The sequence below is a fragment of the Streptopelia decaocto genome, assembly GCF_964273445.1.
Source record: "Streptopelia decaocto genome assembly, chromosome: 15".
Taxonomy (NCBI): domain Eukaryota; kingdom Metazoa; phylum Chordata; class Aves; order Columbiformes; family Columbidae; genus Streptopelia; species Streptopelia decaocto.
In genome coordinates, this window is record NC_138670.1 from 3,718,877 (window position 1) to 3,741,312 (window position 22,436).

Here is a 22,436-nt window from a genome sequence, read left to right on the forward strand (position 1 = left end):
CCGCAACCTCCCAGCGAGGATCCGGGGCGCCCTTAATTCCGTCGGGATCGTAAAACTCTGCGAAATTATCAGACTGCTTTATGCAATGTCTCGCTTAAATCTGAAAATTATATCAAAGGCCATTAATTCCATCCTCTTCAAAGCTTGCCTGGAGAACAGTATTGCGTCAAACCCCTGATTCCCTAACAAGCATGGCTAAAACACAGCAAAAACACAGAAGGGCTTCAACAGCCCCATGACAGGCCTGGTACACACACTGTGGAATCAGGAAAGTACCATTGCAAAGAGTAAAGTGGCAATGAGGCACGACGACACACAGATCAAGGCAAACTGCGTGTTTCTTCTTCGTAAGTAAAGGTCATAACAGACAATAGGAGATTACCGCACAGGACCTCTTTGGTGCTCCATGTTAAGAGGAACAATTATATTGAGTGACGACGTATGGCTAGTCGGCTAGTCTTTCTTTTTATCTTTTAAGACCCATCTAACAACAGCCACCTGTGCCTGCTGGGGATACAGGTCTGTAGGACGTCAGCTGACCCCAAGTGTCATTGTCACAGGGGTGGATTCTCACCCAGGGCTTATCTGGAGCCACAGGCGGCTGCTTGTCCCTTGGGCATCCCCACAGCGGCATGATCAGCCAGTTCTGGAGGGTGAAACAACTGAAAACCAGGATTTTCCTTAAGAACAGCAGAGAAGAAAACAAACAAACAAAAATCATTAAAAAACCCATACATAAAACCACATACACACGCAAACAAACCAACCAACCAATAGGGAGTGGCTGCAGAGGAGACACGGGAAGGCAGCAGGTGCTTCAGCCCACCCTCGCCTCATTTTGTGATTGCTCTCCACGCAAACGGGCACTTCAAGAAAAGGCAAAAGAACCCCAGCTCTGCATCATCACAATTTCTTCATCTTCACTAACATATATTTCACAGAAAGGTGACCAAAATGCTCTGGGTGTTGTTTTGTTAACACCAGCGGACAGGAGGCTGCATCATCCTGATAATCTCTGCTGCCGAAGCAGGTAGGCCAAGCTCTCCAGAAGAGCACCGGAGCCCTTGTTCTGATTTTTCCACCCTAATTCACACTCTTCTTTTCACACAGCTAGGATGGGACTGGAAAAAATTCTTTATAAATTACTAATGATACTTTCTTTCTTGCAGTCATTAAGGAACACTGTTCCTACTAGTCATGGGAAAGCTCTGGGAACACCTTTACTGTGGTTTTGCTCTGCTTTTGCGGGTTGGATATTTTTAATATTAATTTTATATATTATACAAAGCAACCAAGTTTACATTGAAGCTGTGCCACTAGAGGGCAAAGCAAGCTAAGTAATTATCTTCCCTTGAGCAACAAAGGAAACAATGTCACCTCTAACTAGCCCCTGCTCCCAGCACGGTGGGATCGCACTGGGAATACACAAACCAGGCTGGTTTTACCCCTTAGCGCTTCAGGGAGTTATCACCAAAAAGCCAGTACTGAGGGGAAGGAAAAATGTTATCAAGAGATAAGGCTACAGCCCAAAAGAGGGCACGTCCATGTGCAATCGCCCGTCACCGTGACTCAGGACAGCAGCACATGGGAAAGCGCCAGCCAGGGCGATACTGGGGAGGGAGCAGCACGACTCCCACCAGCACCAGCTGTAAAACCCAGTGACCTAAATATTTATTATCTCCAGTAGTAGTGTAAGGGCAGCCCCTGAGAGCACTGCTTTAACATTGAGACGTGAAAGCCTTTTGTGGGGGAAGAAAAACACACAAGCAAAATGTTGGATTTGCTCAGAAAGGAAAGAAAATCTTCAGAGTAAATACTTTCAGTCTAAATTAACACTCGACTCAATTTTAAATATATCTTATTTTTTAGGACTGGTTACCTTTGAATTAAAAAGTTCAATTTCTGTCAAATATACCAACAAGACAGTTTTGTTACATATTTCTACCTTGGAGCAAGTTCTCAATGTAGTTCTCACACAGCAAGTAAATAAGTGTCACAATATTTGCACAAATTCCTTATTCACAAGATGAAATCCTGACAATTTGTGCCTCAGCCACTGCACTTCTCCATGAGAAAGCGTGTAAAAACGATGCCCTAAGGGTAACTGTTGAGTGGTACATTAAGCAACCTTATTTTATAAAGACATTTAGTAAAATGCCAGTAGGTGCTAGCTACATTTCATAGATTATAATATATAATATTACATTCAGAATAGTATCTACCAATGATAAAAGGGCATGTCTGACAAAAATTGCATTGAGATCTGCAAGTTACACGCAAAATCCCAGGGAAACTGCATCCTGCAGATAATACTGCCTGTGCTCTATCACCCCAATAAGAGGCATAATGGTCACCAGTGGGATTACTCACCTCTCTTTTCAATTCAAGACATCAAAAAGGTCACTTTTGCAATTGTAGGAAGCTGCTTAGATGAATTGAACGTTGGACACCCCGCACATGAGCTGTGCTTCATCGTGCCTTTATTTGAAGTGTGTAGAGGGCAATAATCAAGATATTAGCTGCCGGCTAAATTGTTCTTCTTGTCTCTGGCCAGACTTCTGTCATCCTTTTTCTCCATTTGGTGTCTGAAGCGTTGCTGATTAATCCGAATTACTTAAGTCAGTTTAATTAACATTGCTTTGTCTTTAAATAGCTTAGCCTAAATCTGTCTAATCCTTCATTGGTTATTTTAATCCTTGTTAAGTTTGTCTTAACAATCAGTGAACTTGTATAAAGTTGAATGAGCGGTATTGAGCATTTTAAGCAGATTTCATGACTGCCCAAACTTTATTTACATCTGCTTGAATTTTATGTTAAAAATTCTTTAAAATGTTCCTCTTTTTACACAGCTGGGAAAGCGCTCTAATGGAAGACCATATTCTTGCAAAAATCTGTTGGAGGGTGTTAAGGCCTAAAAAGATCTCTCCAGATGTTAAACTAGCATAGTAGTCATCAGGTTTTCAAACATATGTTAGCTCTCTGCAGCAGAAAATTTCACTTTAGCAGCTTGTGGAATATTTAAAAGGAGAAACTCATGTGCCAGCCCATCCCCACAGGCGTGTCCTTCCCAGGCCGTTCAGCAGGGATGTCCCCAGCACAGTATCGCTGTCACTCCTCATTCTCCTACGGGAGGCCGGGAAGATCCTGTGAGGGAAACACCGGAGCGGCGGGACTCTGCGGGCAGCGGGGCTGTACATATCCCCAACACGGGGCGGCCCCGACGCCGCCACAGCACTCGGGCCCGACGGAGCCGCCTCAGTGTGCTGTTACAGGGAGCCGCCCCGGCTCGGCTGCACAGGAACACCTGCCAACCGCGGCAGAACGGAACCGAGGGGCCGCCGGAAGGGAGACGCGTTCGGCAGTGGGAGGGCGGGCGCCGGGGCCCACAGGACACCGTTTCTCCTCAGGCGGGCACCCGCCCAGCCGCGCGCTCAGCCCCAACGGCCGCCAGCGCCGCGCGCATGCGCGCGGGCACGACCGCCCCCCGCGCGGGCACACGACACGCGCGTGCGCACTGCTCCGCATCCCCCGCCTTCTTTCCCACAATCCCTCGAGAACAGGCCGGATCTCGCGAGAGCGCAGCTTCTCGCGTCCTCGCGGCACCCGCCATCTTGGAGAAGCCGGGATCACGTGACCGCTCGCAGCCGTTCGCCTCCGCCTTCCCCTCCCCCACCCACCGGGAACCGGGCCCAGATCATCACTCCCGACTCTCGGCCGCCGCCCTAGGGCGGGGCCCGCCCGCGGGGGCTTCGCTTTTTGCGGACGCCGGAAGCGCCGCGTGGTTTGGGGAGTTCGCCGCCTTCGCCCGTTGCCGGGGCAGGGAGCGACAAGGAGCCGCATGTCACGTGAACGGGGACCGCGGGGAGCGCGCGCCAAAGCCCGGCGGCGGCGGCAGCGGCGGGGGGGGGGGGGGGGCGGGCGGGGGGATGGGCGAGAGACCGCGGCAGCCGGGCCACGTGACAGGGTGGAGGCGGTGGTTGGGTCACGTGGCGCGGAGCGCGGTCCAGCGGCGGGCGGTGGCGGGTGTCACGTGGGGAGGGTGCGTCGCGCCGGGCGGGGGGAGGTGCGGCGGCGGTCACGTGGTGCGGCGCGGCGGGCGGCCCCGGCCCCCTCCCCTCCCCCTCCCCTGTGAGAGGGGAGGGAGGGCAAAGATGGCGGCCGTGAGTTAGAAAGCGGCGGGGCCAGCGGCGGAGACTTCCAGGACCGGCTGCGGGAGGACCGAGAGCGAGAGAGAGTGAGTCCCGCTCCGCCCGTTCGCCTGACCGCGGGCCTGCCCGGCCGCCTCGGGCTGCTCCCTGCGTGGTGGGGTCGCCGCGGCGCCCCTGGGGGTTTCCTCCCCTCAGTCCTCCGTTACCGGGCGGCTGGGCCCGCGGCGGCAGCGGGAGGGTGACCGGAACGGAGGTCGCCGTGCAGGCAGCGAGCTCCGCGTCTCCCTCCGCCTCTGAGCCTGGGCTGGGCCGCGCCGCCGCCCCCGCCGGGGGTCCCCGGTGGGCCAGGGCCGGGCCGGCGTGCGGGGGAGGGCCCCGCTGCCTCGGCGGCACCGCCGCTTCCCCGGGAGTCGGGCAAACTTTGTGCTGGAGCGCGTGTGGGGGCGGAGGGGCCGCTGGGGCGGGCGGCGAAGCCCCCTGGCTCCGGGGAAGCGTTCGGGGAGCGGCTGGCGGAGCCGGCGGCGCGGGGGTGGGGGGGCGGCCGCGGGGCTGGGGCTCCCCCCGCCCTGCTCGGCTACAACGGCATCGGGACCGCGGCGTCTCCCTGCCGGGTCCGCGCCTTTGTGCGCTCTTTCCGCGTCTGGGTTAATTGTTAAGGTTTGAAATGGAGCCGCTCTGGTGAAACGAGGCGGGGGGGTGTTTGCTGGTGATTTATGGTGCTTGAGCAGCTCTAAAAGCCGCCGTGAGCCGCAGCTCTGTCGCCCTTCCCCGCGCTCCGAACGCAATTAAAGGGCTCTTTAAAGCCACGAAAGGCTGAAAACAAAAAAGTCGTGCATGGGACACAATTACGCAGCCAATTCTTGCCTAACCCGGAAGTTTATGTCGGGAACACGTGTTGGCGGGGCTGGGACCGGGACCCCCCCCCACCGGGGCCCCGCAGCTCCCGGCCCGGGGCGGGGGGGCCGGACGTGGCGGCCACAGACCCGGCCTCAAAGTCCAGGGAACTGTTCCCGAGCGCACCTCGCACGGGGGTTGCTAGGGTGAGTAATTGTTTAACATTAAAAATGCCTTTACAGGCTGAAGGGGAAGAGGCCTTGTGGGTTTTTCTTCTATATTTTTTCTGTTGTTACATTATTATTTTTAGCTGATCAGGTTCTGCGCTGTTGGAGGGTATAAATTAGAACTCGTATTTCCTTCCAGGTACTCGTAGGCTGATTTTAGATGATTGATTTCTGTTAAAGATGAGGCAAAGCCTTTAAACGCTTTAAAAGGTTGAATTGATGTCTTAGTTAACATTAGTCTGTGCTGTTTGCTCACGCTAAGAATTTTTTTAACTTGTTCTAGAGTTAAGAATTAGCATGAGACTGTGTGGCTTTAGAGTCCATGAGCTGTGTCTGGATTAAAATAATGTAAATATATACAAGAATATTTTGCAAGGTTTTTTTTTTCTTTCCCTTAAATTGAAAAACTCAATGAGGTAAAGCGAAGAATTTACTATGGTAGAAGCTGTATAACAGCACATTTGGTTTGCTTTTCTCTATCTTCGTTAGCAGCACGTTTCATTTGAGTGAAATCTTAGTCTTTAAAAATAAAATGTGAACAGTTTGTGGTACTGCCCAGACAGGTTCTCTGGTGTCAGAACTGGCTGATAGCTACTCAAAAGCTATTGAAGTAGGTTCCAGATACAGTTAATGTATTTCTTGTTGCTTGAGATACACTTAGAACTGACTCAGGCCAAAACTGAGGAAGGGTTCTGGTGCTCAGATACTGCTCTTATCTCTTCTGGGTTTTTACATCTTAAAAACTTTCACTACTGGCTAAATTATCACCTTCAACCACTTAGTGTGAAAGCTGATTTCATGCCAAATCATTGTATTGTTAAGTCTCTTTAACAACTTCTGAATTTCACAGCTTACAGCTATCCTGAATAGTGTAAATTCCGTAAACACTCATAAGACAGTTTTGAGGCTGATTTGAATCCCACAGTATCCTGAGCTGTACCTCATGTCCTCTCAAGCTATGACTTTGGAGAGGTAACCAGGGGTTGGAAAACCGGTGTGTTTTTTACAGGATTGGAATCATTTTCACAAAAATCAGAAGTTTGTCCATTTAAATGCAATCTCAACTACTAGTCTTGAGGTTAAAGCATGTAGGGGTGGGTGGGTTCAGTAATTAGTGTTTTACTCTTTGATTAGATGGTGACTTGGAAAGGACCAGAAGGGATTGGGCTGGTTGAGTTCTTTCTGTTTTGTTGTTACCCAGGTTGCCTTCAGGAGTCAAAAGCTGCGAGATAAGCAGATCTATCTGGATATCCAGAGAGTCCTGTTGTTTGGGATTGGGGCTTTGCAGCCCTTACCTCTCTGTTAAGAGGCTGCAAATGGAGATGTGAAATTTTTAGGTTGATAATAGCTCACAGTTGAGACAGCCAGATAATTTGGAGGGTATTTTAAATGGCTTCCAGTATAGTTCAAGTGATACATATTCCTCAGCCTGTGGGAAAAACCCTTCCAGTAAAAGGAGAACAAGAATTGCTTTGCTATGTTAGTGTCTCAGGCCAGGCATTAAAACCTGAGTTTGCAGGTTGGGTTCTCCACAGAGACCACATGTCCGAAGGGTTTGGAAATAGCTGGACCTGGTTGATGATGATGTTTGATTTGGGCTAAGTTGTGATATTAGTGTTCATTGTGATTTTTAAATAAGTACTTCAGGTGTACAGTGTTACAACATGTAACTCACAGACTTTAAAATCAAAAGCCTTTTAATTGTTTAGGATTTTACCATTATTTCTCTTAGAGGAAATGGAGAGCAGGTTGCTTGACACGTGTTTTAGAATCTCTTTTTGTTTTGCTTCTTTGTACAAAAGCTAAAATGGAGGGAGGGAGAGAGCCATGTTGGCATGGATACATGACACAATATTAAACATGGCATTCTGGTTTTGTGTCTTTAAATCGGAAATTATTTACATAATGTGCAGTGGCAGCAAAACTGTCTTTTAATCAAAGTTTCAGGCTCTATTCTTCAGCAGAAGAGCACCTTAAAAAATGCTTGGTGTGTTGTGATAGATGTTCTTGAAATGGCAGCAGTTTATATTATTAATACAAAGAAAATAGAGATACTACTGTTGAAATTTTATAAATACATTTTTTTAGTTTTATCTAACAGGTTGGTTCTCGCTCACTGATATTGGACAGACTAACTAAACATAGACAACCTTAGCTGCAAGATTCTGCACGCTCAGAACAGTTCTTCAACTGGTGAAATGCTCAGGGAACAGCTTGTAATATTCACAACTTTTTTATAACTATTTTCTTTGGGAGATTTTTAAGATGTGGCAAACAGGTCCTTATATAGTATTGCCAAAGCTGAGCTGCAGAGCTTGGTAAAGTCCCTTTCACTTATGTTAACTAAAGAGGCTCCTACCTTGTAAGATCGTGGAGCTGTTTCAGCGTGATAACATTTCAGGCTTGACTAGTGTATGTCACAAAAAATAAACTAAGCTACCATGATGCAGCTTCTCCTGGGTGGTTCTTGGTTTGGTTTTTGTTTTTGTCTTTCCCCCCCACCATTTAATTTCCTTACTAAATTAAAACTATATGGGGGGAAAGAGAAATTAAAGAGTGCAAGGAGGGCAGCAACAGTGCTTGGAAGTTTTACAAAGCCTAAAATTGGTGGTATGTATTCAGTGATTTTTTTTTTAATGTAAAAATTCTAGAAGGTCAGAATTCCTTTTGTTCCAGTTTCAAACAATGAAGCTTTGTTCCTAGTGTGCAGAAACAAAATAAGTGAAACTAGTCAAACTTTCATTGTCCAAACTGACAGACAAGTAAACAATTGCTGCTGTTTTACTGAGCTTTTTGCTGCCTTCTTAGCAACTGCTAATTTTCAAGACTTAAAATTGCAGTTAGCATAAGAGATGCAGCTGGGGCATTTCTTACGTGAAAACAGCTCTGCTAAGAAAAGGGATGGTTCTACACTGAAGATACTTATTCTGGAATTTTAGGATTCACTGTACTAGTTTCTATCACTGGTCACTAGGCGAATATGTATCACTAAGCGAAGACTTGGAAGTAACCAATTAAACTATTACTGCTATTTTTATTTTTTTTTTCTGAATTTGGTTAGACTGTGCTTAAGGTACTCAAAGCATCTTATTTTTAAAAGTTAAAAATGTAGAGTTTAGTGTCATCATGGTTGTGTTGAACTTGACTTGAAACAGACTTGCTAGGTTGCGGCACCATTTTAGAGTGGTCGAGGTAGATGTTCTTGGGTAGTGTTGGCATTTTTTATAGCCTCGGTTTTGCTTTGACTCTCAACTTAATAGAAAGGCCTTTCCTTTGTATATTGCCAGAGTAGACGAGGAGTTATCTTGGGTAATTTTGTCGTTTCAGTTCTCTTTGAAGTAAACAGCCCCAAGCTTCTGCCTTCCCTGCCTCTAGTCAGTATGGCCAGTTTTCTCTCCACCAAGTTTTAGTCATACTTTCTTTTAGAGATGGCGTGATCGAAACTACATGCAGACCAAATAATGACACAGCAAACTTTTTTCCTTGCACATTTAGACATTTTTATTTGACCGCATTGAGCAGAGTTGTGGATGTTACACTGTGTGGCGGAGTGTTTGTGCATTTTTGCCAAACGGATACTGTAAAATGTTTCAGAGCTGCTGGTTTGAGGGGGTTACTTGTGTTAATTCCCCTTCTGTAGAGAAATTCACTTTCAATAGCGGCTCTAAAGTTCCTAACACCAAAAGTACTGATAAGCTAAAACTTGATCTGCAGAGTTAATCTTTCTCCTCTCACTTGTTTCTAATTAGTAAACAATGTTGTAAGCTTCTGAGCTTAGATACGATGATCACTGTTGGTGTCTTAGTTGGATGAAAATTAAGGATTTATCCTAACCAATTAATATATTTGTGTAGTCCCCTCTTTTTGATGCAGGAGGCTTCGTCCTTCTGGAAGGTGAAGCTAACAGTCTGTTCTTACTCATTTTTCTTGACCCATTCAGGGTTCTAGGAGACAGACTAGTGGGAGGTGACATCTTGGAAGGACCTGCCATGTTAATTAAATCTGCCAGATGTCTCAATATTTCTTAATATCTTCTGTATCTGATAACTGCAAACCAGGTCGTTCTGCCAATTTAGCTGATCACCTCAAATGTCTTAAAAAAGATTCTAGTTCTGACCCAGCAAGTGGTGTTTAATGGCATTGCATGTGGTTAGTAGCAGTTCTAACAGTTATTATTTGTTTCTTTGGGTACAGTCTGTAGTGCTTAAAAATCTGTCTTCCCCTTGTCCGAGTACCTTATATCCACCACTGCAATTGTGGTGCAGCCATCTTAGTGTCAGTCCACTAAAAGAAGGTTTCTCCCTGCTATTGGGCAGATTAAAACTAGGAAGAGTAAGAATGAAGTGCCCGGGGCTTTATTTATTACAAGAATTACCTGTTCTGCTACATGTACTTCGCTCTGTGTGTGACCAAACAGCTGGATGTGGCTTTGCTGTACATGTAGAGAGGGAGAAGCAAGTGAGAGCTGTTTCAGAGTCTGTCAGTGAGCGCATCTAAAATCTCAGTAAATGTATTTGTTTGTTTTATAGCAGGTGCTCAGTTTTGTTGGTTTTCAATGTTTTATTTTTTACCAGTGGGCATTACAGGCTGTGGAGAATAAGTGAAATGAGTTTCTGCTTGGGGTATATCTGAGAAGACATAAGCAACAGCTCTAGTGATGTGGACTCATTTACTTGCTGTCTTAGTACTAGGGCAAATGGGCTTCCTTCTTAAGGAAGCAAAACACATTATCTTCCCTCTTCATCTTAAAATGTAGTGTGTTTGGCTTTTTACTAAGTTTTTACACTATCTAGAATAGCTTTTTGAAATGAATTTTCCTTGTCCTACACATAAAGGAGTCTGTGACCTGATGTTAGTGTCCTATTTAATATGTAGTTAACATACTATAATAGTGGAACATTTGTTCTTTCCACTATGCAAAACAAAATTTCCCTGATGAATGAATTACTACCTAATGTAATGGCAAGGAAGAAATAAAAGCTTTCCTTATAAGCTTTTTATCGCTAACTTGTTGTTACAAGATAAACTAAATGAGTTTTAATTGTGCTTCGCTTGTGCAGTGAGCTTCACTGGCAGAGACGCATCATGAGCATCACACAGTCGCACCATTTCTGCCTCTTGGTGTTTCTTGTGATGCTTAAAAATGTAGTGAAGACTAGAAGTGTTTTTTCTTTTTAAGGTTGCGGGTATGATAGCATTTCATATAGTAAATAATTTTTCTTTTTTTTGGCTCCTAAATGTGGTGGGTATATAGAAAAAAATTTAAAACACAAAATAGAGGAAAAAAATCTACAAAAGAACAAAGGAACCAGAGCAAATCTAGAAAGTGAAACTCTGTGTATGAGAGTCAGCAGTGCGTGTGCCCTTAAATCCAGGAAAGGGAAATTTAAATGTGAGTGCGTGTGCACAAAATGAAGCAGAATTAAATGTAACTTGTCTTTATGGTTCCTTTTTCTTTTTTCTCCAGAGATGGTGGAGCCAGGACAAGATCTGTTGCTTGCTGCTTTGAGTGAGAGTGGAATCAGTCCAAATGATCTATTTGATATTGACTCTCCGGATGTGGTTCTTGCAAATCCAGCACCAACTCCAGCTGTTCAGCAGGTTAAAAGAAGAACATAGTTGTTGCTAGAGGATAAGAGAGCTTGTACTTGATGTTTTGTGGAGGGTGGGGATGGTGGCCATAGCAAGTGGTTAAAGAATGAGTTTTCTTGTATTTCTTGCTTAATAGTACTGAAATTAGAAAATAACTTGCTAATTAATTTTAAAATTCTATACAAAAAACAGTCTGAAATACACTATTGAGCTCAGTGCAAACATTAAATATGCTTAACTTCTGGATATTAAGTGGGAGCGTGTTGTCACGTATCCATGGCTAAGTTTAATATTACTGGAGTCTAGCTGCTCTGCTCTATAAAATGTCCAAAAAGTGTAATATAACACGGTGTTTAAGCTCCATGACAGTATTCAGTCTGTAAGAATGTAACGATTTCAGTTACAGACTGGAAACAGTAGTATGTTGAGTGGTGACATCACAAGACTAATTACGTTTTCACCACAATTAACTAACCAGGTGTTATACGTTTAACTTCTTTGAATGGGAAATCAACCACTTGATGATCTTTATTTTCAGTGGAACCTTTGTTAATGAGCACAGTTAAGGACTTGCCCATTAACTTCCATTTTGTGGGTGAATATTTAGTCTTGAGGGATTTTTTTCCCCGCTAATGTGTTTCCTGATCCTTACTTTCTTTTCCCTGCAGTCAGTGCCACTTAGTGCGTTAGAACTAGGCTTGGAGACTGAGGCCACAGCTGCTGTGAAACAGGAGCCAGAGACCGTATCAAGTCCAGCCTTATTAAATGTTCGGGTAAGAATTGATACTTGGGGATTTTGTGTCTGTGGTGTTACCCCAAGTTGAGCCTGTTTAGCCCATGGCAGTAATTACTGATCTTACTGTCCTTATCTTGAGCCTTTGATCATGTTTTTTTCTCCCCCTGTCCAGTTGAGGAGGGGGAGCAATAGAGCGGCTCAGTGGGCACCTGGTGTCCAGCCAAGGGGTAAAAACCAAGCTATTTTCTCTGCTAGTTGTGTAGCTAGTTTATATATTGGAAATTCTCTTCAGCTTAGTGTTCTTGTACCTGTAGTAGTCACGTCTTGTACGTACATGATTAATCTGTCATGCTGGTTTTTAATGTCCTTTACCTTAAAATAAAATTGAAAAACACCACTCAAAAATACGTATGGTAATATACTGATAGACACTTCATGCTCAGGTGGTTGCACCAGGAGATGCTCTAGCACTTTCAGTGTATTATGTTGAGACATTTCTTATTACAAGTGTCTTAAAAACTGGTGACTCCTGTGCTCCAGGTGAAAGGCTAATAAACTCTGCTTATTTTTCCCCTGTATTCTGAAAATTTGCCTGGTTCTTTGTTGCTAGCAACCACCATCCACCACAACCTTTGTGCTGAATCAAATAAATCAGCTTCCAACTTTGGGAACTACCATAGTGATGACAAAAACAACACCTGTTACTACTACGAGACAGACTATCACCGTAGCAAAAATAATTCAGACCAGCACAACTACTCGACCGTCGGTTGCAGCACCAGCAGTTCGCAATGCCTTGACCACTGCACCTTCCAAGGACCAGATTCAGCTGAAAGATCTGCTCAAGAATAATAGTCTTAACGAACTCATGAAACTGAAGCCACCTCCTAATATTGCCCAACCAGTAGCAACAGCAGCAAGTGAGTTTTCTTCTTTCTCCATTATTATGCTATTTTAGACAAAATGTGAAACAATGTAATGTGAAGATCTTTCACATCTTGTATTTTCATTGATTGGTAACATATCACAGCAAAATGAAATGGTTCAGAAAACCTGATAAATTCTGTTCTAACTTTAATAGTGTTAAAATTCAGGGTGAGGTAATACTAAATAACAGGCTTTAAAATATATTAAACTTCTGATTTACTGCAAGACATGAGCAAAATAACGTTTTAGATTGCAGCTGTTAAATGGGTAAAATCAGTTGTCGAACAATACTGAAGTGGATGTAGTTATCTTGAGTCTGTGTCAGTTTTTGTTCTGCTGTATATTTGCTGTAGAACTATGACAAGTGAGCACTTTTTTTTGTTTTCATCTTCCAAACTAGATTTGTAGTTTGTGAGAGTGCTCTATCATAGGGGGTTTCTGTAAAGCATCTCCTGAGAAAGAACTTGTCTCTCCCTCCATGTTTCATGGGAGGCATCAGATCTATTGTGTTTAAAAACTTAAGTCCGAAAAGCTTGCTGATTGTTTCCATGTTACTTCTTAAATGTGGTGTTAACAAAGTACTTGTGGCATTTAAGTTACCACACTCCAAATGTTCATTTTATGATTCCTTTCATAATCTTTTTTTGTATGTTTCTTCTAATATGTGGACAGGTTATGTGGTCCACTTAATATAAAGGAAAACGTGCATCTGTATGTATTACTTGATTATTTCAGGTTATTCTAGTTTTAGCATGAGGTTAAGAACAGACTAGTTAAGATTGAAAATGTCTCTTGCTGCTGCTTTTGAAAAGTACAGAGACTTTTTCTGCATTATTTTCATTGTCTCTGCCTATTTTCATAGGCGGGGTTGGAAGTAACCTATTTTTTTCAGTTGCAGATAGAGCGTGCAATATGTAAAGCTGTCTGGGGCTGAAACAAAAAGAAGAATGTGCATCCTTGTTTTATTGCTTTGTTACGGAGTGATTGACAAAAATTGAGGTTGAGACACGCAACTGAATACTTGTAGAAAATCCAAGGGTAGAGAAGGTCTTGGAAAGCAACATGGTCTTTTCATATAATTCAGGCAGCAGTTCTTGATTGGAAAATATTAGAGTTAAATTATGGAACCTCTTTGAGGAAAACTTTATTTGTGCAATTGTATTAATTGTCTTTGAAGGGCAATTATGTGAAATTTATTACGTGCATTGACTGTCAATGTGACAGAACCTTGACAGCTGCTCACAATGTTTTATCTCCATCCTTGTGTAATTTTTTTGAGTTCAGTACTGAGCCCTGTTGCCAGTTGCTTCCAAATTGGGCTGAGGACAGGCAGGTTAATAAATCATCCTCTTTGAAGGATCTTGTTACAAACTTTAGACAATTGAGTCCCAAGTGTTGACTTTTTTTGTTTTACAGAAATAATTGTAGTTTCTCCTAAGGTGGTAAATGCCACCAGACCAGGTAAGTTCATTTCTGTTGAAACACTGGGCTTTCTGGTTTGTTGTTAAACTTCAAAGGCTCACAAGATGGAGTATTTCTTAACATTACGTGTACATTTGGTGAAGGTCCAACCCCTTTTTTTTTTTTCTAAATACTGAAACTCCTACACAGCCATGTCAGATGCAGTGGTATTGTATGGGAGGTTTCTTCAGTTGGTGAAGTAACAGATTTAACTGCTTGCTCAGAGACTTTTTAATTTGGACAAAAATCATCATTGTGTTCTTGAAGCATCAGTGTGCTACTGGACATTTTAAATGTCTCTTCCAGCTCTTTACTAGAGAAAGATGTTAATTTTAGTTGACGTTTGGAGGGAATTCCTGTAAAACAACTTTTCTTTTATAGCTGATCTCAGCAATGGTGCAGTGAAGAAGGAGGCTTCCACAAAAGAGGTAGCAAGAATATGGATAAATGATATTAAAATGAGAAGTTTTTCACCTACTATGGTAAGTAGTACAAATGGTTAAGTTGCTAAATAGAAGTATATTTTATTGGCCATAACCACCTGTGACTAGTTTCAGTAGTTACTCATACGTGCCTTTTGTGTGGTAGAATTATCAAGTGCATCTGTTTTGTCGAAAGGTTGGTTTCTCCACTAGACGAATATTTGGTTACATGACTAAAAGTAGCAGCTGTGTAGAACAGAATACCTGTATAGTGGATGACAATTTCAATAAATTACTGTCTTGAACAGAACTTCATTGTGTGGACGAAGATGGGTGTGTTCCAATTAAAGCTGATAAGCATATCACTTGCTCTGTGCTTGAAGATGTTTTCTTTTAAAATATTCCAGTTTGTATAACTAGCAACAAGGAAACTAAGACTTTTTTCTAGCATGGCTGACCTGGGTGGTTTGATTTTTTTTTTTTTGATTTTTTTTTTTAAGATGTAAATTAAGTATCATTCAAATTTCTAAATGTAACAAAAGTACATTCTGATGGTGTAAGCACTTGAGTTTCAGCATCTTCACTGATAACTAGAATCAGGTTGAAGTTTGAACAGTGCTTCTTAGGGACTGACATACAGAAGGATTTTCAGATATATATATATTTTTATATTAAACATTGAATGAATAATTGTGGAAGGCTTATTTTATTTATCATCTAGTGAGTACTTTAAAATTATTCATATATTTACATTGACCAAGATGACCCTAAAAAATGGGTAACTGTCAGGTTTCAGACCATACTGGATAGAACTGTGACTATTGCAACTGTTTCCCAGTTTTACATTGCGAAATTACATAATGAATGTGAAACTGCAGGAGGCTTCATGCGAGTACATATATTTTGGCTGTTAACTGTTCTGTTTTCAAGACAGTTTTCTTTAAGTGGCAGTTTGGATTTAAAATTTTGCAAGAAGTGTTTATTTTTTTTAATTATACTTGAGTTTGAAGTACTTAAATCTCCTTGCAAAGGAGAGAAGTTCCCTGACTTTGTGTCTTGGGAGGGTGGTTCAAAGTGTACGAAATCTTGCAGTTCTGACTGTAGTTTTCCCAGCTGCTCCCTGGTTCATCTACTTACACGTGTTACAACATTCATGTGCAAGTTTGTGCTCATTTCATTTCTCATGTTAATATCCAGAACACAGAATATTAACAAGGTGGTGTTTGACTAACGCAGGTTATTTCTCTATTCTAGAAAGTGCCAGCAGTAAAGGAGGAGGAGGAACCCGAGGAAGAAGATGAAGAAGAAATGGGCCATGCAGAAACTTACGCTGAGTATATGCCAATAAAATGTATGCCTTGCAGTTTTATGTCAAATGGCTTAAATGTTTTTAGACCTAATGTGTTATTTACTCGTCTGTAGTTACTAACACCAGAAAACAGGTTACTATCTGAATCAAGTCAAAAGGACCTGAATTTGTGGAAATTTTTGTGTTCTATAATGCTTAGTTCTGAAAGGCACATAGATTTTTATTTTCAATAGAAAATGAATTCTTTAGTGTATCTTTGAGCAGTACTCACTTCAAAAATATGATTGAACTGGGATTAGGCTCTTTACCTGTGTTAAGACACTTTGTGCCTCGGCAGAGGAAATTTTATAAAGGGATTAAGTGGTCACTGCTACACTTAAGAATCTAGTTTGAGTCTTCTGATGTGAAGTCACCCTAAGCACATTCTTCCTGCATTATTCCAGACTGACTTCTTAGAGCTTTTTTATTTCTTAAAAAAAAGTGAGTCTTACTGCTGTTAATTGCTCTCTCCCCCCTTAATTCCCCCCCTTCTATTCTTTATTTTAATCAGTGACGAAAAGCTGTTCTCTTGTTTCCTGGGTACATTGCTGACCTGCTGTAAAAGCAAGGCAGAACATTTTGCATGGAGTTTGTAGCTAAATGGTTAATTTCTATTGTCACTGAGATCTGTCAGCAATTAAACAATGTCTGTTCCAAATGTTTTCTCCTCTCATACTGCTTAAAACCAGCACTATATAAACAGTGAGAAGAATGTTGCTTTTGTGATTCTGGCATCTTGCGGCTGCCTCTGGCCTTTTGGGGAGGCAAGGTCCAGACCAGTTTGTTTGGGTTCTTTTCCAAACATTTTAAGTGTACAAATATTTTCATTTTCTGTGAACTGAATTTTATCTAATTTCATGAAAAGCTGGGGGAAGGTGTTGAGAAACAAAGTTATAGAGTTGTACAAATTCAGGTTAATGTATTCCTTTGTATGAGATGCGGTTTAACACTTTAAGTACTGTTGCAATGAAACATAGTTGTTCTTGAGTTCAGCCTTTGCAGTGGACAGTTGTAATTTGTTTTGGTAAATACAATAACCTGTGCTGCAGCAACAGAGCTCTGTAATTACGTTTTCATCTTCCCTTTTCAACCAGTAAAAATTGGTCTACGTCATCCTGACCCGGTAGTGGAAACCAGCTCTTTATCCAGTGTGACTCCTCCTGATGTGTGGTACCAGACATCAATATCAGAGGAAACAATTGATAGTGGCTGGTTGTCAGCATTGCAACTTGAAGCAATCACTTACGCAGCTCAGGTATGCCAGACATTAGTACAGCTCAAAAGATAATGTAGAATTTAAGAAGAGAAAGTGTCTGCCAAGCGCAGCTATGTCCACTTTACAAGGAGATGAAATAGTAAGAACTTAAAGGTTTCAGTTGCATTAGAATGTGGCAGGTGAGCTTCAGTTGAGATAAATGTGAGGTAATACACCTAGGAAAGCTTTGTCTAAACCACTTCCATGATGCTGATCTCAAACTCTCTTAAAACTCAGAAGGGCATCTTAGTCATTGTCCATATTGCTCTGAAATAACTTAGTGGCTGCAGTAGCCGTAGGGTAAGAAAACCAACACTGTTTGGCATCATTGGGAAGGGTGTGGAGAACAAGACTGGGTGTTTGCTGCTGTGTTAAACTTCAGCGGGCCCATGTCAGATGTTGTGCGTGCAGCTCGCTGCATGTTGGGGGGAAGGCAGTGAAGTTAAATGACAACTAAAATGATGGGAGGGGAGAAGTTGCCTCATGAAGAGACAAACAAGGCTGGGATGCCTGAGGCTGGAGAGGAGAAAAATGAATGGTAAGGAAATCAAGGTTTACATAATCAAGAAGGCAGTGGAATCCTGCAAAACAAGAACAAAGCAGAACTTGGCAAAACTGATTGGTTTAAGACTAATAGGATAATACTTCTTTATGCAGGCACTAGATACCTGGGCCTTGTTGCCACAAAAGGCTGTAGAGGTGTGTATCAGTGGGTTAAAAAAAAAAGCAGCCAGTCTGTTAGTAGGGTCTCGAATAATTAGATGTGTACAGCGGTTTTACAGCAGTTCTGGGTGCTGAGGGAAGAAGGGGCAGACTGGGTCACATAAAGCAATTAGGCTCATATGCTCTCCCTAAATGAAATCCCTTCTTCCTGCTGTTGGGAGGCTGCTTGGCTGGGTGACCACTGGTCTACTTCAATAGGATGTTTCTGATGTTTGCTCATTTCTGACAATCCGCAGCGATGTGTGCTGGAGAATGGGTACAAGTTTTTTGTTCTTTCTCCTACAGCAACATGAAACATTCCTGCCCAATGGAGACAGAGCTGGATTCTTGATAGGTGATGGTGCTGGTGTAGGAAAAGGAAGGACCATAGCTGGAATAATCTATGAAAATTACTTGTTAGGCAGAAAAAGAGCAGTCTGGTAAGTGTGTCAGGATTTGTTAGAGCAGACACTGTAGTGACCGTAGTACTTTGGTGTAACGTGTCTTCTGACAGATACTCTGGCAACAGTTTAACTTCTGCTGTAACTTACAGAATGTATGCTTTGTTTCATATCTTCAGGTTTAGCGTGTCAAATGATCTGAAATACGATGCTGAAAGAGATTTGAGAGATATTGGAGCAAAAAACATATTGGTTCATTCATTAAACAAGGTGTGGAAACTTTTTACTATGTACAGTTGGGGCAAAACTTTAGGTATGCTTGTGTGACAAGTTGTGCATGTTGACTGTTTTAAGAGCAAAAATGTACTAATTTCAATAAAGCTGCTGTCTGGGTCTTGTTTAACAGGCCTTAATCTTATGAAGAACCACATGGTGCTTTAAGTTAACTGTGTTGATAGGCCCCTTGTAGGATTAAGTCTTAGCTGTGATTTTAATATTAATTTTTAAGCTGCTACTGACACTACTAGTAGAGCATTTTGTAGAAGTTTAAATATTCCTTAAATCTTTTAGACGTTTACATTTTTTCCTTTTTATCTCCCAGCGCACATTTTGTATGTAGTACATTTTATATGTATTATTCTAATAGTAGGATTCCTTAGTAATTTGGTAAAGCAGCAGTAGCATGTGAAGTTATTTTTGGAGACTGTGCTTCAGCTCACAATTAGCAACTTAGACAAATGGTGAAGTGTGATTACTGGTTGAATTCACTGAACTTAGTTGGTTTTAAGGTAGTAGTTTTGCTTTGTGAAGTCTTAATTTCTAAAATACAGGAAAGCTTTAGAAGTCGTCATTTATGGTAGCAGCTGTGAATACACTTGACCCGTTAGCCCTAAGGGATGCACAGAAACTAAATTTTAATTGTATTAAAGTTAAGGAAACCATGTAGTTGAAGAATGGGGCTGTTAATCTGAGGCCTCAGGTCTAGTCTTCCTGAAGTATAAATTTAAGGCCATGTGTAACCCCCTTAACCACATCACCGTGTGCCAGCTCTGCCCTAATGTGATGTAGGGACGCGGGTGGTTCAAAGTGCACACATCTTAGACCACCAGCGTGTCTTAAGCATATGGTAGGTGGGTTTGGTGAGGGATCTGGTTTGAGTGATTTCTGTAATTTCTTATCTTTGTATTGCAGTTCAAGTATGGGAAAATTTCTTCCAAACATAATGGCAGCGTGAAGAAAGGTGTCATCTTCGCTACCTATTCTTCTCTTATTGGTGAAAGTCAGTCTGGTGGAAAATACAAGACCAGATTAAAGCAGCTTCTTCACTGGTGTGGTGAAGACTTTGATGGAGTTGTATCCTTTATCTGCAATTCAGTTGATTGTAACCAAACTGCTATTCAAGCTTGCACCTTTAAAGGCAATCTTTTTATTTGCTGCTGCTTCTAGGTATTGTTCTTTATTTATGATGGTAATTGATTGTGTGCATACTCTGACATTAGACTTGAAGTTTTACACGCTTTGTGCCAAATCTATTACCATCATATTGCTGCCACACAACTCTGGTACAAGAGGGAAGCTTCTGCTTTTTTTTATAACAAACACTTAAAAGGGGATGTTTAAGAACCTTAAGTTTTCACTGAAATTTTCTCCAGTGAATTCTTAAATTTTGAGTATCAACAGCATTTTAAAGAACTTGTGTTGGTAATTGCGCTCTTAAATACATACTAGCTAAACATGTTTCCTGAAGTTTTTTAGTGAAAAATATAACTAGTGGTTTTTCAAGTTTACAATAGGTGGCAGTAGTAAATTGTAATCAGCAGTTTTTCTTGTCTTCTGTTGTATCGCACACTCTCCATTCTAAAAACAAGTGGGACAAAATTCTTTCCTTAATTACGGTTCAGATTGTATTTGACGAGTGTCATAAAGCTAAGAATCTGTGTCCTGTTGGTTCATCAAAACCAACAAAAACAGGTCTGGCCGTATTGGAACTTCAGAATAAACTTCCAAAAGCCAGGGTTGTCTACGCTAGTGCCACAGGTGTGTACAACTTGCTTTGCGTTCAGTGTCTCAGTGTGTTTTTATCGGCACTGGTACAAAGTGTGTTCCTCTCCTAGGTGCGTCTGAGCCAAGAAATATGGCGTATATGAACCGTCTTGGAATATGGGGTGAAGGAACTCCGTTTAGGGAATTCAGCGACTTTATTCAGGCTGTTGAAAGAAGGTAATATTTCTAAGAGCCATAGCAAGAACACGTGTGGTTGTGATTGACTGTGCTTTCCAGTTCCTTTATCTTCACTCGTTTGTCCTCTGTAAACTTGTCCTGACACACTAAAAACTGTTTTCTTCTAAAGCACTTGGGGTTTGTTTGTTTGGTTTGTTTGTTTTTAACAAATCCTTGCTCTTGAAAGCTATAACATTGACTTAATTTGTTCCTTTATTTTAGAGGTGTTGGTGCCATGGAAATAGTTGCTATGGATATGAAGCTGAGAGGAATGTACATAGCAAGACAGCTGAGTTTTTCGGGTGTAACTTTCAAAATTGATGAAGTTCTGCTTTCACAGGAATATGTTAAAATGTACAATAAATCTGTGAAACTGGTAAGAGTGCCTTTTAAAACTTGCTTTCTGTACTGAGTTATGAAAGGCTGAAGTGACTTGCTTTAAACTTGAATGCTCCTGAAATCACGTGTAGTACTGTTGCCTCTTGAGAGACAGTGTAGAGATTTCTCCATTTAAAACTTGACAAAAGCTGTTACTTCTTATTCTAAGTCATAAATGCTGCAATTTTGGGTGCATTGTCCAGCATCTGCCAGATCTGCTTTCTAGCAAGACTTGAGACCTTGGTCATTGCCTGAGATAAAGCTGTTCACCTGTTGGTCCTGGTTTTGTGCTCCAGTCCTCCCCCTTTAGGCAACTCTGGAGTGATGCTTGTAGTTTAACTGTGCAGGGGGATAGTTTTAATCACACGGCAGATCAAATCTAAAGCATCGTAGCTGTGGTTCCCATTAATATTTTCATTTATTCACCTGCTGCTTATCTTTTTCATGTTGTTCGTAATTGTTTTGTCCACATGCGAAGCTGAGTGTCTCTTTCCTGAGTGCACATTCTGCTTGTACATTACTGCTGCTGTATTGGATAAAAATAGTTGCTCCTTGGACATAGATTGAAATGACCAGGGTCTTTACCTGCTTAGGAAGTGCTTGTGCATGGCTTGGTATTTGTGGAGTATGGCTACAGTAATTAAAATTTATATTTGGCAGGTATATGACATCAACTTTAAAGCAGTACTTCATGAATATTGTTTAGGAAGATCCCTAAATTTGGGTCCAGAGCTTACTTTACCTAACCTGGAAACAACTGCTCTAACAGAATGTTGTAGAAATGAAGGCAGTGGGTGTTTTTCTTCTTGGGTTCTTGCTTGATACTTAATGATGGGCAGTGCTCTTTGCTTGCTTAACCTGAGTGTGTTAATGGATAAATGAGAATTAGAAAATACTGTGAATGTTTGCATTGGTAGCAATGTAAATGTGTCTGCTTTTCCCTATGTGAGTAGGTATCTTCTGAATTTATTAAGCCACAGCTATTTTCTTTTTTTGTGAGCTAGCTTTCTATGACGAGTTCTCTTGACTTGCAGTCCCATAGTACTGTAACTTGAAGCTTCTGTCTTTATCTGGCTATTAAACAATATACTTATATAGCCTTGAAATGTGGCATGTAAAGTAATGAACATTTTCTTTTTTAGTGGGTCAGTGCTAGAGAGAGGTTCCAACAAGCAGCCGATCTTATCGATGCGGAACAACGCATGAAGAAGTCTATGTGGGGTCAGTTTTGGTCAGCTCATCAGAGGTTTTTCAAGTACCTTTGCATAGCATCGAAAGTGAAGAGGGTGGTGCAGCTGGCTCGAGAAGAAATCAAGAATGGGAAAGTAAGTTGATCAAGCCCCATTTTGAAATATCTTTGTTCAATGTAAAGCTGTTAGATCTTTTTGTTTGTTTGTAACACGTCTTCAGACATAGCAGTAATGTAGTTTTGTACTTTATGGTATTGAAGCTATTTTATGAGCAGAAATTCACTCAAAAATAAACTTACCAATTCAGTCATCTTGGTGACAGTGCCTTGTATTTATTTCTCCTTCAGTGTGTTGTTATTGGCCTGCAGTCAACAGGAGAAGCAAGAACATTAGAAGCTTTGGAGGAGGGTGGTGGTGAACTGAATGACTTTGTTTCTACAGCAAAGTAAGACTGAAGTTTGTTAGAACTGTCCTTTACAAAACTAACCTTAATCCAGCTTAGTGTATGTAATAATGAGTCTTTTAATGTATAAACTCTGCATCAGTGCACAGAATAAGTTGGGTGTCCCTTAGTACCAATGTTCTTAAGCTGCCT

At 41.8% G+C, this 22,436-nt stretch overlaps 1 protein-coding gene across 2 annotated transcripts in view; it reads left to right on the plus strand.

Annotated features, from left to right (window-relative positions):
* The first annotated feature begins 4,066 nt into the window (after positions 1–4,066).
* Positions 4,067–22,436, plus strand: part of SBNO1 (strawberry notch homolog 1) — a 29,863-nt gene continuing 11,493 nt past the window's right edge. Inside the window, exons 1-15 of one of the 2 annotated variants that reach the window (XM_082066426.1) lie at positions 4,067–4,234; positions 10,677–10,810; positions 11,470–11,574; positions 12,148–12,457; positions 14,307–14,407; positions 15,602–15,698; positions 16,790–16,950; positions 17,959–18,092; positions 18,233–18,323; positions 19,245–19,406; positions 19,955–20,090; positions 20,168–20,273; positions 20,496–20,649; positions 21,794–21,976; positions 22,189–22,286. In XM_082066426.1, coding sequence (XP_081922552.1) covers positions 10,679–10,810; positions 11,470–11,574; positions 12,148–12,457; positions 14,307–14,407; positions 15,602–15,698; positions 16,790–16,950; positions 17,959–18,092; positions 18,233–18,323; positions 19,245–19,406; positions 19,955–20,090; positions 20,168–20,273; positions 20,496–20,649; positions 21,794–21,976; positions 22,189–22,286 — 1,970 coding nt within the window. In that variant the 5' untranslated portion in view covers positions 4,067–4,234; positions 10,677–10,678. Of the gene's footprint in view, positions 4,235–4,767; positions 5,189–10,676; positions 10,811–11,469; positions 11,575–12,147; positions 12,458–14,306; positions 14,408–15,601; positions 15,699–16,789; positions 16,951–17,958; positions 18,093–18,232; positions 18,324–19,244; positions 19,407–19,954; positions 20,091–20,167; positions 20,274–20,495; positions 20,650–21,793; positions 21,977–22,188; positions 22,287–22,436 lie in introns of those variants that run through there. The other variant, XM_082066427.1, reaches the window with a different exon arrangement.